The sequence below is a fragment of the Lathamus discolor genome, chromosome Z, assembly GCF_037157495.1.
Source record: "Lathamus discolor isolate bLatDis1 chromosome Z, bLatDis1.hap1, whole genome shotgun sequence".
In the NCBI taxonomy this organism is placed as follows: Eukaryota; Metazoa; Chordata; class Aves; order Psittaciformes; family Psittacidae; genus Lathamus; species Lathamus discolor.
Genome location: NC_088909.1, coordinates 68,351,124 through 68,365,706, shown reverse-complemented (window position 1 = coordinate 68,365,706; position 14,583 = coordinate 68,351,124). Strand labels below are relative to the sequence as shown.

Here is a 14,583-nt window from a genome sequence, read left to right as displayed (position 1 = left end):
AATAAAAGAAAAAAAAAATAAAACTATTAAAAAAAAAGAAAGTAAGCCATTCCTAAAGTTTCATTTGTATCAGAAGCCTCTTTCATCATTTCTGAGATATGCTTTGCAATAGCCCAAATAAGTGTAATTTAAAAAATGACAGCTATTATATTTTAAACTTACAAAAACATAGCAATGAAGTTTCAACTTTTACAAGAAGAGAGTGTCAAAGTGACAAACAAGTAGTTCATCAATATCAAATTATCAACTCAATACAATTTTACAGATATTTTAGCCAACTACTTTAAAGAGGTGCACAGCATTTATGGAAATACCTAATACAATGAATCTTTGTCAAAATCCTACGTCCTTTGTTACTTTCTGCTGTTTGCCGTAATTAGACATCAGAAAAGTTTCCCTTTGTATCTGCCCACAGTCCCCTTCTCATTCAGATTAAAGTAACCAGTAACATTTAACTAAATAACTTTTTAGCACTCTCATATGCAGACTCTTATTTTTTGGCTAGAGGAACTATCTACCCAAAAAAATAATGTCAAAGTGTATTCCAGAGACAACCCATCATGATGAGGAATGTCCTGGGAATCATATACTTTACCTGAAAGTTTTCTGAAAGTTCTGGAAAGAATCGTTCATACATTTTCAGTTCTTCTAAGGGTCTTCCCAATTCCTGTCTAGGTTTCAGTTTATTAATATCAGTCTCAATATCATCATTCTGAAAGAGCACCAGAATAAATTAATCTTGCATCCAAAATTAATAAACTTCTAAAATAATTATATTTACCTCTACTTCTGACATAGCCATGCTTTAAAAGTTGAGTATCACTCTTTTAAAACTAGCTGAACTGCACTTTTCACCATGAAGGTTTAAGCAGCTAAGTTTCATTAGCACACCAAAGCTTCTATTTCAACAGAACTGTTACAAACATCTCCATTTTCTTGCTGTCATCCAAATGTATTAAACACGGACATCAAACTACATGATAATCAAACTACTGCAGCCTCATATGTGGAGATTTCATCTGACTGCAGTGTCAAAGGAGTAAGCGCTTCTGTAGAAGATATTCCCTTAATAAGGGCTCCTGACAACCTTGAATATAATTTGCCATTCCAGTTCATGGACAGACAATTCAATTAACTCCTGTGTGTATGCAGCATAAAAATACAGAATAAGGTAGTTCTGACCAAATGTCCTTTAATGTCCTGACCAGCATCACAGACTTTCCAAAGCGATACAACAGTGCAAGGTCTGGACTCTACCTCTACAGTTGGATGAACTTCAATATTACCTTGATAAAACACTTACCTAGTCAATCCCAGTACAGACTGATGGAAAACTACTACTACATACTGAGCAGCTTAGGTGGGAAGATCAGGCTGAGAGAAACAGAAGTCGTAAAAAGAATACTGCTAAGAGTTTGCAGTTCTGTTCCACTGTACTCCAGTCATACCAAGTGTGAAGCAAACCGGTTTGGTAAAAATCTTGAAACAATCTGAACAATAAATGCTGATATTTTCAAGAAACATACACCTTTCTTAAGTTTCGGGAACCTTTTTTAGAAGCTGCCCTGAAAACTTCCTCAATGTCATTTGAACACTGAAAACATAGCTGTATGCATGATTCAAGCAATTTAAAAAAAAATAATAAAAATTTATGCCTGATTTTTGCCTGTTAATTTTTTCTCATACCAACCTTGAAATGTCGGTCCTTATCATCATTTTCAGTTTCCATTTCCGATTCTGTTTCTGCATCATCATTATCATCACTTTCATCTACTACATCGTCCACTGTGACAGAAAAAGTTTCAAGGCAAATTATACACTTAATCCCCTACATATGTTTTAAAAAATTTCTGTCTTCCGGGTTTATTTTCTTTTTTTTTTTTTATTTACCACTTGAAAAAAAACAATGTGAAAAACAATGAGTAAATATTAATTACTATTACCAGATTTACAAACAAAACCAACTCACTTGTTTGACAATAGTGCAGACTCAATTTATTACATTTCCATACAGTTTTCAGTGAAAACAAAGATCTCTGGTTTAAACAAGCAAAACAAAAAACCAAAAAAAATCTAACACCCAAAAAATCCCACCTCAGCAAGTCAGGAGATAGCCATTAGAAATACTTTACAATGTGGATGTGCCAAGAATATCTCAGTATGTCTTGAGGACAGCACAGAATGAGATTGCTCTCACATCTTTCCCCAAAGTTAGTAATAATGACCACATCCAAAAATAATTGATGTCTTTGAAGCTTTTAATCATACTAGCTGGTATGGACCTAGTATCAGAGAACAGTGGAACAAAGCACCCTCTTCACCTTTTTTGTCTTGCTTAAATGGGGCCTACTAAGGAAAACACTCAAGGACAGTCATCACTACAGCTGCTTAGTATGACCTGTTGGGAACTAAATTTTACCCCCAAAACATACAGCAAGATGTTATTTTTTTATACATGTGAAACTATTTGCACACTAATGACTAATTTCTACTTGAATTAGAGACCGCGTACATTGAAGGACCTAGGATTTCCTCTTTCTTTAACAATAAAAAATGAAAATTGAACTAACACCCTAATATGTGAAAGTGGCCATTAACTGGTTGTTCTGGCAGATATTCTGCTTGCTAGTGACAGATTTTAGCTTCTTCTAGAAAGCCCATGCAGTTTGAATGCTGGGGTTTTTTTATTATGTTTTCTGAGACTGTTTTTCATGCAGGAAATTTGCTGGTTGTCAGTATAAGGCTCACTTGGATGTTCACAAATTATGCTGATATTCTCGTGTATTCACAATTACACATTTTGCTTTTACAATGCTGATTATATAACATTATACTTTCAATGAACTCAGAGCAGTACCCATCCTAACATACTACGTCTTCTGGTACATAAGTTTCCCCTAAAAAAAAAAATCCTACATATCCTGTTTCCTTAGGTTTTTCATTTCTTTTTTGACAGATAACAAACCTATTGAAAAAACCCAAACTATCAGTAGTCTACTTCAAAAGAGATACTATAGAATATAAAGAAAATACTGTACTAAACGGAGGCTTAATTTCCATTGAATTTTGGAGCACACTTCTAAATCCATTTTCTACTTTGAAGACAAAACAAACTCTAAATTCCTGCAGTTTGAGTCTGACCCATTTGAATTGAGCCAGACTCAGTCAGAAAGCTGTCTTCTTTCAGACTTACCCACATTTGTTTCAGGAAATATTGAGAATAAGAAAATATCAAAAAGTCTGACTTTGCCTCTTTATTTTAGAGTAACTTTCTGACTGCAACTTCATCAGTTGCTTATCCAGGTACCAAGCTGTTTCACCATATCTGAAAAGGCATTAAACATTAATTATCCAAAAATATTGAAAGGTGCCCAAAAATGGATGAATCTATTTCATACAAAGCAGCATACAAATGTTTTGCAGACAAGTGTTGCCTAAGAGGCTGCAACCATTGAAGAAAGCAGCTCTACTTTTTGCATCATACAAATGGAGGAATAACCATGATAAACCAAAAAACAATGCTTTAAAACAGCACATGTTAATCAAAACTCACCACATCCAATTTATCAGACTAACAGAAAGAAATCAAGGAATATACATGCCTAAAAAATTGGAATGTACACTACATTACAGATCACATGGGAGAACGTATCAGATAAGCGAGTTAAAAAGAGAGTCCATTTAAGTTTGTAGGTTAGTATTTACAACCTACACTTCAGAGTTTGATGAAAAATCACATTTTTGTTCCTGTTATATTTTTTATCTCTCAGAAACACAACCACATACATGTGGACAAAATTTTCATCTGTTAAAACTTAAAATTAGAAATTGGCGCTCCACACTAACAGCCACAGACCCCTTGCTGTCTGGGAAGAGTGTCAGGGTCCACGTTTTAGTGGAAAACACCAATAACTGCGACTGATTCCACCTTACATAAAACAATGTTAGACATACTCAAAGACAAAATATTACAAAATTACCATACCATCAGGAGGCAAATTGTACAGCTGAGCCACAGGACCACTGGCAGGAATAACTGGGAGTTGGAAATGGAAAGCACTTTTAATAGTTGGCAATGGAAGACGGTTTTTAGGAAAACATTTTCTCATTATTAGGCTGGATGTGTTCACAAGGGGATCAAGAGTTCTCACTGCAAGGCACTCCTATTAACAGGAAAATAATGAAGAAAAGAGAAAAGAATCTCTCAAACTAATAGTGAAACTACATTTGTTTTACAGATTTCTAGAATTCACTTACAGTACTTCGTTTACAATAATTTTTACTAATATCTTCTTTGAAGGCTAAAAGAATTTCAATCAGCTCAAATTCATATTTTTAAAATCTTGACTTCAAAATTAAAAGACAGTTTTAAAAATTGAGATTGACAGCCCCTCCCAGGGATAGTCACAGCCAAATAATAGCAAATATTAATCTAATTCTCTACTCTTTTATTCCACTTTAGTCAAGTACAGAAAATAATCCTTAACCCCATAATCAGGTATGACCATGAATATAATAAAAGAACTATGCCACATGTGAGGTAAGGATCTGTTTCTTAAGTCAAGGAGGCAAAAACAACACCACAACAATCCAACTCAGATGAACTTACTTGTGAGGTGTTATAAAGAATTTTCATCCCATTGGCATCAATGAATGCTTTTCTTCCCAATTTGATGTTTGTAACACTTTTAATGCACTGTAAAACACCTTTACGGATCAGCATATATCTGTGTCGACTATCATGACGGTGCCAATCAACATAAATCGTTAAAAGCACCTGCACGTATCCTCTGTCTACTGCTCTCCTGGCATTTGTTTCTTTATTAAAAAGAAAAAAAAAGGAAAGAAAATTAAAAATTGCTTAATGACTTCAATATTACTTTCAAACAAAATCAAAATTCAAATCAAAATTATTCTTTTTACCCAAGTAACTGAATTGTTTCATTTAAACTAGTATTTTAGTCATGCTTAGCAGTTTTACATCAACCTAAACAGAAATTACTGAATAAATGAGGTCAGTAGTCTACCCTACTTTCTTCAGAATAATATATTTTCTTAGCATACTTGTCCACACAGATGGTGTAGATACAAGATTTGAAACAAATGTCTTAACACTTACAATTCATAAAGTTCATATTTGATAAAATCAAAATACCTCTACCCAAAATACTGCATAACCAGTATGACAACTGGTTCTCTCACACCAGAGATTAGTGGTTTGATGAAAAGATTTACTTGTATAAAGTGCAGGAAGTTACAATGTCAGAATCCCTCAGGACCGAGTAAGACCTCAAAATAAATTTATTTTCTTTCCCTAACATTAAAATTTAACTGCCAATTCACACAACAGAATACTGACAATAATTAGGAAGCATTTCTTTCCCTAAATTTCCCAAGAAGACAGTCCAAAACTAGTAAATACACAAATCTGTAAAACCAAGGTATCAGACTGATCAAACATGAGAAAACTCAGCACTCTGTAATAATCAGTACAGAATTTTAGTATCATTTGTCTGAAATGGCTTTCTGCAAATCTGATCACACATCAGTTCTTATCCACTAAAATTAGGAATGCTGTAGCTCTTATACAACTATTTGGAGAGAAAGATATTTTAATCCCTGACAGTTACAATGCTGGTACAAAATCTGCCGAGATGACATTTGTCAGGATCCCTTGCTGCCAGCCGAGACAGATAATGTCTGGGAAAAGACTGTTGCTCTTTTACCCTTAGTTCCACTTCATGAGCATCACTGACAGACTTGTCATTAGGACCCAAGACCTAACTACTCAGAAAGGTACCTGAAGAAACCCTGTATTTTCCCCTGCCATCCAACAGATATTTTCAGACAGATGTTATAAAGATGATGCACAGGAGTTAAGCTATAAGTATCTGTTACTGAAAGGCACTGAAGAGGTCAGTGACTGTAAGAGGCTGTTTCGCCACCTTATATCCAGATCAGTTCTGCAGAATCAGCGCTGGCTTTCTGCTGCATAACTGAAGAAACAGTAACTGATTTTTAAACATATGTGTATATAACACACAAATATTAGAGCACCAGGGACTGCAGATAAAATTGTGGCCTTATTTCTAAATTTCATAGCCTTGATTTTCTTTTGGCCACAGATTTAATATTAGTTTTGCTCTGCATATATATATATATATATATATATAAATACATACACATATATTTATCTCAACTAGACAGTTTCTTGTATTCACTTACTTGATTTTAGCAATGCAGCAAGTGTGTCTAAAGCAACCCTGTCAACATAACAAGAAAAGTCAAAACAGCAACCAACCAGTAAGCTTAATCAGCAACACTGTAAAGCTGTACAAAATATTTACTTCTAATATATTTATTTAGCACCTAACCTCACCTTTTCTGGGTTGCACTGTATCACAGACTTTGCTTTTAAAATCTGATTTCACTACAACATCATGCATTTCTGCTATTACTGAAATTTAATGGTGAAATTTAAAAATATCAATGCAATGTCTGTACAAGCTTTGAGCCCTTGCAAAAAAACACCATGACAGTGTAATGTTTATGAACAATACTCAGTGGATGAGATACTTCTGAAAATCATGTCTTTATGCAGCAGCAGCAGAAGTACTTCCACACAGCAAAGGACATTATTTTAGAAAATCGTAGGTGAAAACTGGCACTTCGTGAATATATTGAAGAGTAATGCTCATCAGCCTGTACTACAAGATTGTCAGTATAAGATTTTTCTTGTACACAAAGATCTTGCCTCAATTAAATCAAGTTGCACAACTTGAAAACATATATACTTATTTTTACCCAGTTTGCACAGATAGTCTAAAATCAGATGTGCGAAGCCTGTAAACAAGGATATCATGATTACTTACATCATGGAATAATAAGTTCATATGCCTAATTTTAGCTGGAGCTTAAAGGCACAGGGCACTTTTTTAAAAAGACACTCCAGTGATCACAAATACTAGATTCATGTAACATAGCACTAATTTTTATTTGTAGTGAAGTTAGAATATGAACCATGTAAGAGTATTATTTTGCTAACAAGATAAAAAAATCCAGTTACATAATTCAAAAAGGTGGTAGTGTATAACAAAAGGGCTATCCACTTATCTATTTTTACCTTAAATTCTTAAAAAAACCCAAAAACCTAACCCAACAAAAAAAAACCCATCAAAATGGGGGAGGAGGCAGGGGAAATTAAAATCACCACATTAAGATACACAATGATTTTTTTTGATTGTTTTTGGTTGTTGGGTTATTTTTTTTTTTTTAACACAATAGCCAAATGACAGATATTGTAGATATTCCTATTCTGTTTTATGGTTTTGCTCTGAGAGTCTAGAATTGCTTTGAAGTAAAACAAAAGGAAAATTGTATTACAAAATAAAATAGATAGTCTCACTCTAAAAACACAAAGGAGATATGGCAGCCAATTCAACAAATTGAAAAATGAAGGGACTGTCTTGACCCATTTGTCCTGATCTGGGGATTACTATTATACAGTTTCCATGCAGGAACATGATAGACAAAAAGCAACACTTACATTATTTTACCAGTACTGTAACTAGAAATTCAAATATTTTGTGTTATTCTATTGGGTAAAGTTAAACTATTAGATTTGTGGTTCTCCCTCTAAACTCCCTTTAACTTTCAAATACAAATGAAATTTGATTTCTCTAATATTATTTTTCATTTACAAGTTTTGAAACATATCTACTATTTTTCTATATATTATATTAAAGAGACCTTACTTACTTCATAAGGCTAGTGTTCTTTTTACTAAAAGGGCCAATGATCTTAAACATCAGTTCTACAACTCCATTCTTTCCCAAGGACACTGCATTTACAGCTGGAAGAGTTAAAAACAATCCATTTTAAGACAGTATAAGAAAGGCAAAAGGAAAAACCCATCTACTTAAGCTAAAATACATGCGAGTTAATTCTGAAGCACAAAAATGTTAGACATGTTTGTGCTTGAAGACATATCATGACAAGCAGACACTACTCTGAACATAATTAGTGTGACAATCCAATCCTGATAAAACTTGGAAAGGAAGAAAAAAAATTATTACTTTACACATAAAATTATGTAAATATTCCATCTCACGCTTCTGCATTCTTTGTTATTAAGATATATCATAAAATGTATTTTCTTCCAAAATATCTCACAGTTTATCAAGACAGCAGGGTTTCTTCAATTTCAAGTCTATTGAGTTTTATGACTTGCTATCATCCTTCTGTATAGTGATAAAACAGGTATGTCCACCCGGATTTGAAAGCCAAGTGTTCGCTGTAAAATTTAGAAATGGCAATATATACAAGATTTCCTGAGCTGCATGTTATGTATATATGTTCTCCGGGGAAAAAAAAAAAACCACAACACAAAAACAAAAAAACAGCCACCCAAAACTTATGTTCAAGAAATGGACACTGGATGTACATATGGCTGAAGCCAAACGCTCACTGAAAATACAAACTGCTGAAACAGGCACAGAAATTCAATTCCCAACTGAGATTAGGAATATGCACTCCAAACAAAATACAGAGAGAGCAACTAAAAATTGATTTCAACATAACAAGAATGTTGTTATACTGTAGAATTTAGTACTTGAACCCAAGTAGCAATTTCATCATCATAAACAGCATCACACTACTGATACCTAAGAAAAGTTAGAACTCTATTCTGGTAGTAACTGCACACAAAATTGTAAACAAAATTTAAACAAAATAAACACCAGAATGTAATAAACACCAACCTTTTTTCTGCTTAGAATGAATGGGAAATACAGAAATATACAATTGATCTAAGCAGAATCTAAATTAGAGACTCAGTTCAATCTCCCATTTTCAGGATGAAGCAAGTTTTCAGCTAAACTATGTAACTATTAGTTTTAAACTTTTTAATTTTGAACCATATTAGCTCATTATTTGACAGCCCAACAGAATTAAGTCTTTCACATTTTGCAAGTATTTGGACTTTATGAATTCTAGGTGCTTATATGAATGTCCTGAAAACATCACTTATAGATCATCAAATCAAATCTCTTGGAGGAATGGGGTTATGTTTTCAATTTCTCACAATTTTTAAGAGGTTTAACAGCCTTTTAGAACTCAAACAAAATACGAGAATCTGACAGTAGAGATACAGCAAGAACTACATTACTTTCATCAACTTCCTGCTGCCTGCCCAAACAATAAATTAGGTTCTTGTGGAAGAATATTAGTCCACTAGTAGGGAATTTCAACACAAGGAATAAAGGAAATATTAAATAAAGAAGTAAACTATCTCCTGTTTTAATTTAGCAGTAATTCTAATTTAATTTAGCAATCAAGAATGAAATAATGAAAAGCAAAAGAACCATAAGCATGTATAATAAAGATAATCATTATTTAATTCAAAGTGCTTTTGCAAGCACGATGTTAGCGTTTCTAGTTTAGATCTTAAAGCATCACCATTTATGCAAATTAGATGACTCAAAATTCAACACATCCAATACCACTGTTAACCCTGCCAACTATATAAACTATATATACACACACACACAGACCAAACAAAAAGATGTACAAACATGCTTCACAGCTTTTATTAGAATTTAAGCAATTTGATGATATAAAAAGCAAATTCTCAGATAAAAAATATTAAAACATCTAACATTAAACAAACATTTAGATCCAACATTTTAACCATATCTAGATAAAAAATTTTATATCATGTGGGAAAGAAAATAATTGTCTGCAATACTTACAGCTGGTTGAGTAAACTCTTAATACTTGAAGACATGGCAATATTAGTCTGTGGTTCTGCAAATTCTGCTTCACTAAATTCAATGATATGTTCAGGGCACCATTAATTCTTGCTTTCATGCCAATCTTTTTGTCTGACATCAAAGAAACACAAGATCAATCACACTAATTTTGATTAGAAACAAAAGCTAAATGAACTGTGAATTCCTTCTACTAATAATGCCAAGGCTGCACATCTATTTTTCACCACTCGTTCCTCCCCTCTATTTCACTCCTATTGCTCTTCTCTACTAATTCTGAGTAGATGATGCTTATACCATAACAGAAAGAAAATTCTCTAAAGTGTCAATACTAAACCTGTAAAGTAGTAAGCCATATTATGTAAGTGTATTATTATCACCTTTCGGACCAATTTTTGCAAGAAGCGTATGAAGAAGCACCATTAATTCTTCATTTGGTGGGGAGTCTTTGCTGGCAGTCAAAAGCAGCTGCAATAAGATCTGCGTCCCTCCTTTAGTGACCAAGATGTTTGCCCTCCGACCACCACCTAGGAATTAAACCTTAGCTGATATTTCTGAAGCCAAAGAACAATTAAGTATCTAAGTTAAAGTTATCATTTAGGAAGTCTTTAAACCAGCAATATTTTCTTCATATGTGAGTACACTGTGCACGAACATGCTGGACTTAGGCTTATAACAACATAAATTATTTCTGTCTGATTGTTTGAAAGGTGACTTCAGTTTTTAGGCACTTTTTATTCTGCATACAAATCAGCTTTATCAAAGATCAGGGGAAAAAGTAAAAATCAAAAGACAACAAAACCAACCAAAAAACAAACACAAAACCAAACTTTCAAAAAACCCCAAAAGTCTACAGAAGAATACAGGAATATAATCACAAATTACTACTTAATGAAAACTTACCAACTGAAATTACCTCTATGAGAATATTCAATATATTTAGAATAGTTTGAGGATCTTTTGTATTCTGCAATAAAAACACAGAGATTTCTTTGCTTAATATAGAAGTGTAATACAGTGGTTTAGATGCCTAAAGCTCAAAGAAGTTGCCATCACTAAATCAAACAACTTATAATGTAACCACCCAGCTAACCATCCCACTATGTAGCCTGAATTAATGACAAAACCAATTAAAATCTGGTTTGTAGTACGGAGTATTAATTAGAAGTGATAGTTGACAAATCATTTCTTAGAATATTTATATTATTTCTTAGAATATTTATACATAAGGAAGAGTACTTAAAGACTGTACCTAATCATTACAGTCCCATTTTGAAGACTATCTAGGATAACAAGATACTTAATAATATGAAGACCAGCGGTAAAATGAAAACTTCCTATGAACCCATAACCGCATAGATTAAAAGGATTTACCTCTAGAGTTGACAGGATAACTTCTATTCCAGTGGAGCCCTTAGAAGTCATCTCCTTCCTGGTTTTCTCTGCCAGCAAGAAAAAGACCATTTTTCTTTTAGTATACTAGCTTGCAGTTGGGGGGGGGGGGGAGGGGAATTGAAATATACAGATTGATCAGAAACCTGCACTGTGCAAATAACAAAGCCTACTGAAAACTGCATATACGTATATAAAACTGAAAGAAGTAAAAGACTTAAGTAATTTTAAAACTGATTTTTGCTTTCACTTCTTCAATAATCTTGTCATGCCCTAAGAAAAAAAAAATACACCAACTGTAAATGAAAGAAAATGTAAGAAATCTCTCTTCCAGACACTTCTACTTCTCATACGTATGAATTATTATTATTTACATTATAGCTGTTTGAGAACAATTTGTAACCAATACTTTACCAGACAGCATTTAAACATGACCTTGAACGGCCACTTCAAAGAATCGGTGACAAAAACAGGATAACAAAGTTTACCAAACAAAAACAGAAATCAAAAGTCCCGCACGGAAGAAATACAAGAAGAAAGACTCAAAAGGAAAAGTACTAAAACCACAAAACTTGGATACTTACCTTGACTCTGAACCAGATGAAGGATCTTTGAGGTAACATATCTGGCATTGTCTGCTTCTCCTAACACAGAGCCCAAATTTATCTTCTCCAGCTGTGACAGCAGAGACATAGTCCGAGAACTAGTAGAAACACTACAAGACAGATTTTTATGCTCATTTTTCCATTCAGATTACAGAAAAAAAACAATTAAAAACAGAAATCGCTTGTCAGAGTAAGGGGAATGGGTTTGTATTCTCTCTCTATTGGAAACCAGTCTTAATTCTCCTTAATTTTGGCAAATTTACAGATTTTGCAAAGCCTGCATTGCAGTTGACTAAATTTATACAACAACAAATCTATACACCACCACCTCCATAAGCAGCTGCAGACAGGGAAATTGGTTGCAGTGTGTAACAGATACACGTAAAATGTTGTTTACCTATGTCAATTAGAGTAACTTTTATTTTATAAAGTTTACCTTAAGTGCCAGGATACCGTATCAGATTTGCCTTCAAAGGAAAATTGACTACAAACAGTGCCCAGGATTGTTTTTCTTCAGGCCAGTGTTTTAGAAGTGAAAGAAAAGATTATCATTCATTAAGTGAGCAAAACAACACCCACCAGTTGAAGAAAAACAACATCATTTTGAAGAAAAAAACCCAACTTTGGAACATGCCCAAAGCTATCATCAGAGTTTGGATTCACTTTGAACATAAGGGTATTTTGGCCTAATGTCGTAATATTCCCTTGAAAATGTATTTTAACATAAGACAGTTTCAAAACAGACATCCACATAGATAGGTAGATTACAAACAATGAGTAGTTGGCCTAAATTCGTTTATTTGTTCTTCAGTTTTAGATCATCACAATAATTACAAAGAATAGTTTTGAGATTCACATTTCTACATGAAAGTAATTTTTTAGACAACATTTAACTTTTCAACTATAGCCATGTCATTAACTAAAGGAAATCACGATTTCCAAGGATTAACTACCTTGACTTTTCAGTTTTGTAACATTAGTGTCCTGCAATAATCTACAATAATTCATTTTTACACATATATTGTTCTATCTGCAATAAAACTAAAGTATATAACATCAGTTTTATAAATACTGTCAATTTTGTTTATAGCAATGAGGCATTATTTCTCCCTGATTTGTATTTTATATCTGTGAAATGGTTTCACACTTACAGTTAACTCTACTAATAATTAGTTTAGATTTGGACAAAAAATGTTGAAATCAAGAAAAAAAGGCAGGTGATGGCGAAGGCTGGACAGCTGTGAAAGCAAACTGATAAAACAACTGTTGAGGAATCTGCTTCCACTGCTTTCATTTTTCCACACTGACATCTAAATGAGAAGCATAACCAAAAAACAATTACAGATTAAAGATGATACTTACAAGCTGTTAGCATCAGTAATAAGCAATGGTTACACTAATAATAGATCTTAAAATTAAGTTTTATATTATAAAATAAGTGCATCATCTTCTCAGTTATTTGTCTGACTTTGATATAAAAGTTGGTTTTGATCTAAAATTAATCTGTCTTGGTTGCTGAAATATTATTTTCCTTGTATAAGTGCAGCATAATCCCTCCAATCCTTTTTTATAATCCAAAATAATAAATAATAAAGCCATTATTATTTGCATAAGCTTTGTTTTGTTTATTTCCACTTCTTTATTTATCCACTGAACTTGAAATACTCCAAAATAAACACAAGATTTTAATGAAATCTACAAGCTCTGTTGATCTGGTATACAAACTGACTAATTTCCAAAGGATACTATCTTCACCAGCTCCAGATCAAAACAAGTAAGAGGTCAGCCAACCCACATATAATCCAACGTATAAAAGAACTGCTGCTTCAATTGTATGTGTGTGTTTGTGTCAATATATACACGTATAATTTCCACTGTGGTATATCATTGCTTTTGAAATAAATATTGTTTCAAAGCTGGAAGCAACTCAACAAAGCAAAAATGATCCTTAGGAACAATTAAGTTTTTGTAAAGACAAAATTTGTTTACAGGCATCAGAATTTCAGAGCTAACCTCAGTTTTGACTGCTACAGCCTGCAGAATTCAAGCTACACTAACACATGGAAGTAATATACCATGTACAGAAAGTTAGCATATAATACAATTTCTCCATACTTACTAAAAGCTCTAAAAGGTTTAGAAAGGGTAAGTTATTCTCTGCACTGGCAGATACAACAATTTAAACTCTAAGATTTAGAGGTACAATCTCCTCCTGGGGCCAGAGTTTCTATCAAGAGCAACAAGCACTCATTGCAGCATTTAAAGAGATATCTTTAGAATGGTTTTAGGTTATTCATTTTGGGTGAAGTCTTCCAACAGAAATACAGTAAATGAACTTCACGTCTTTGGCATACCCAATAAAGTATTCTTGAAAATAACACAAGCCCAGAGTCTATGCTGAAATGTAAATCAAAGTCCTTATTTCCTTATTTTAACTATAACGGAGTTTTCTTCTTGAAACAAGAATTTTATTCTTATTTATTAATATTCTACACTAATACACATAGTGGTTATAATATTATGACAGCTTTCCATGCCTGCGTGGTAAATCAGAAAAGCTGTAGGACAGGGATTACAGCAGCCAGCCTGACTGACTCTGATCCTGTGCATGATACTGCTGTGTGAGCCCATTTGACCCAAGAATAAAATGGGAGCCCAATGTGCTATGGGATTCTTTTTAATATTTGCAATATAAACACATACTTTTGACCAACAAACCATTCAGGATCCAAATCTAGAAAATAGTTCTCCAAAACAGAGAAGCACCATGGAATTCAGTATTTTTTTATCCAACAGCTAGGTGAACCAAGTTAAGAGTC

The 14,583-nt window shown here is 33.3% G+C and overlaps 1 protein-coding gene across 7 annotated transcripts in view; it reads right to left on the bottom strand.

The window, feature by feature from the left end:
• Nucleotides 1–14,583, bottom strand: part of AGTPBP1 (ATP/GTP binding carboxypeptidase 1) — a 67,543-nt gene that overhangs the window by 36,153 nt on the left and 16,807 nt on the right. For all 7 annotated transcript variants that reach the window (XR_010608579.1, XM_065661507.1, XM_065661508.1 and 4 more), the window contains 11 exons: nt 11,744–11,874; nt 11,142–11,209; nt 10,671–10,734; nt 10,148–10,294; nt 9,750–9,881; nt 7,759–7,852; nt 6,226–6,263; nt 4,610–4,818; nt 3,986–4,163; nt 1,691–1,785; nt 596–712 (listed from right to left, as the gene is read on the bottom strand). Coding sequence is in view for 6 of the 7 variants with exons in the window: in XM_065661507.1 (XP_065517579.1) it covers nt 596–712; nt 1,691–1,785; nt 3,986–4,163; nt 4,610–4,818; nt 6,226–6,263; nt 7,759–7,852; nt 9,750–9,881; nt 10,148–10,294; nt 10,671–10,734; nt 11,142–11,209; nt 11,744–11,874 (1,273 nt within the window). In the remaining variant the exon portion in view is untranslated. The remainder of the gene's footprint in view (nt 1–595; nt 713–1,690; nt 1,786–3,985; nt 4,164–4,609; nt 4,819–6,225; nt 6,264–7,758; nt 7,853–9,749; nt 9,882–10,147; nt 10,295–10,670; nt 10,735–11,141; nt 11,210–11,743; nt 11,875–14,583) is intronic.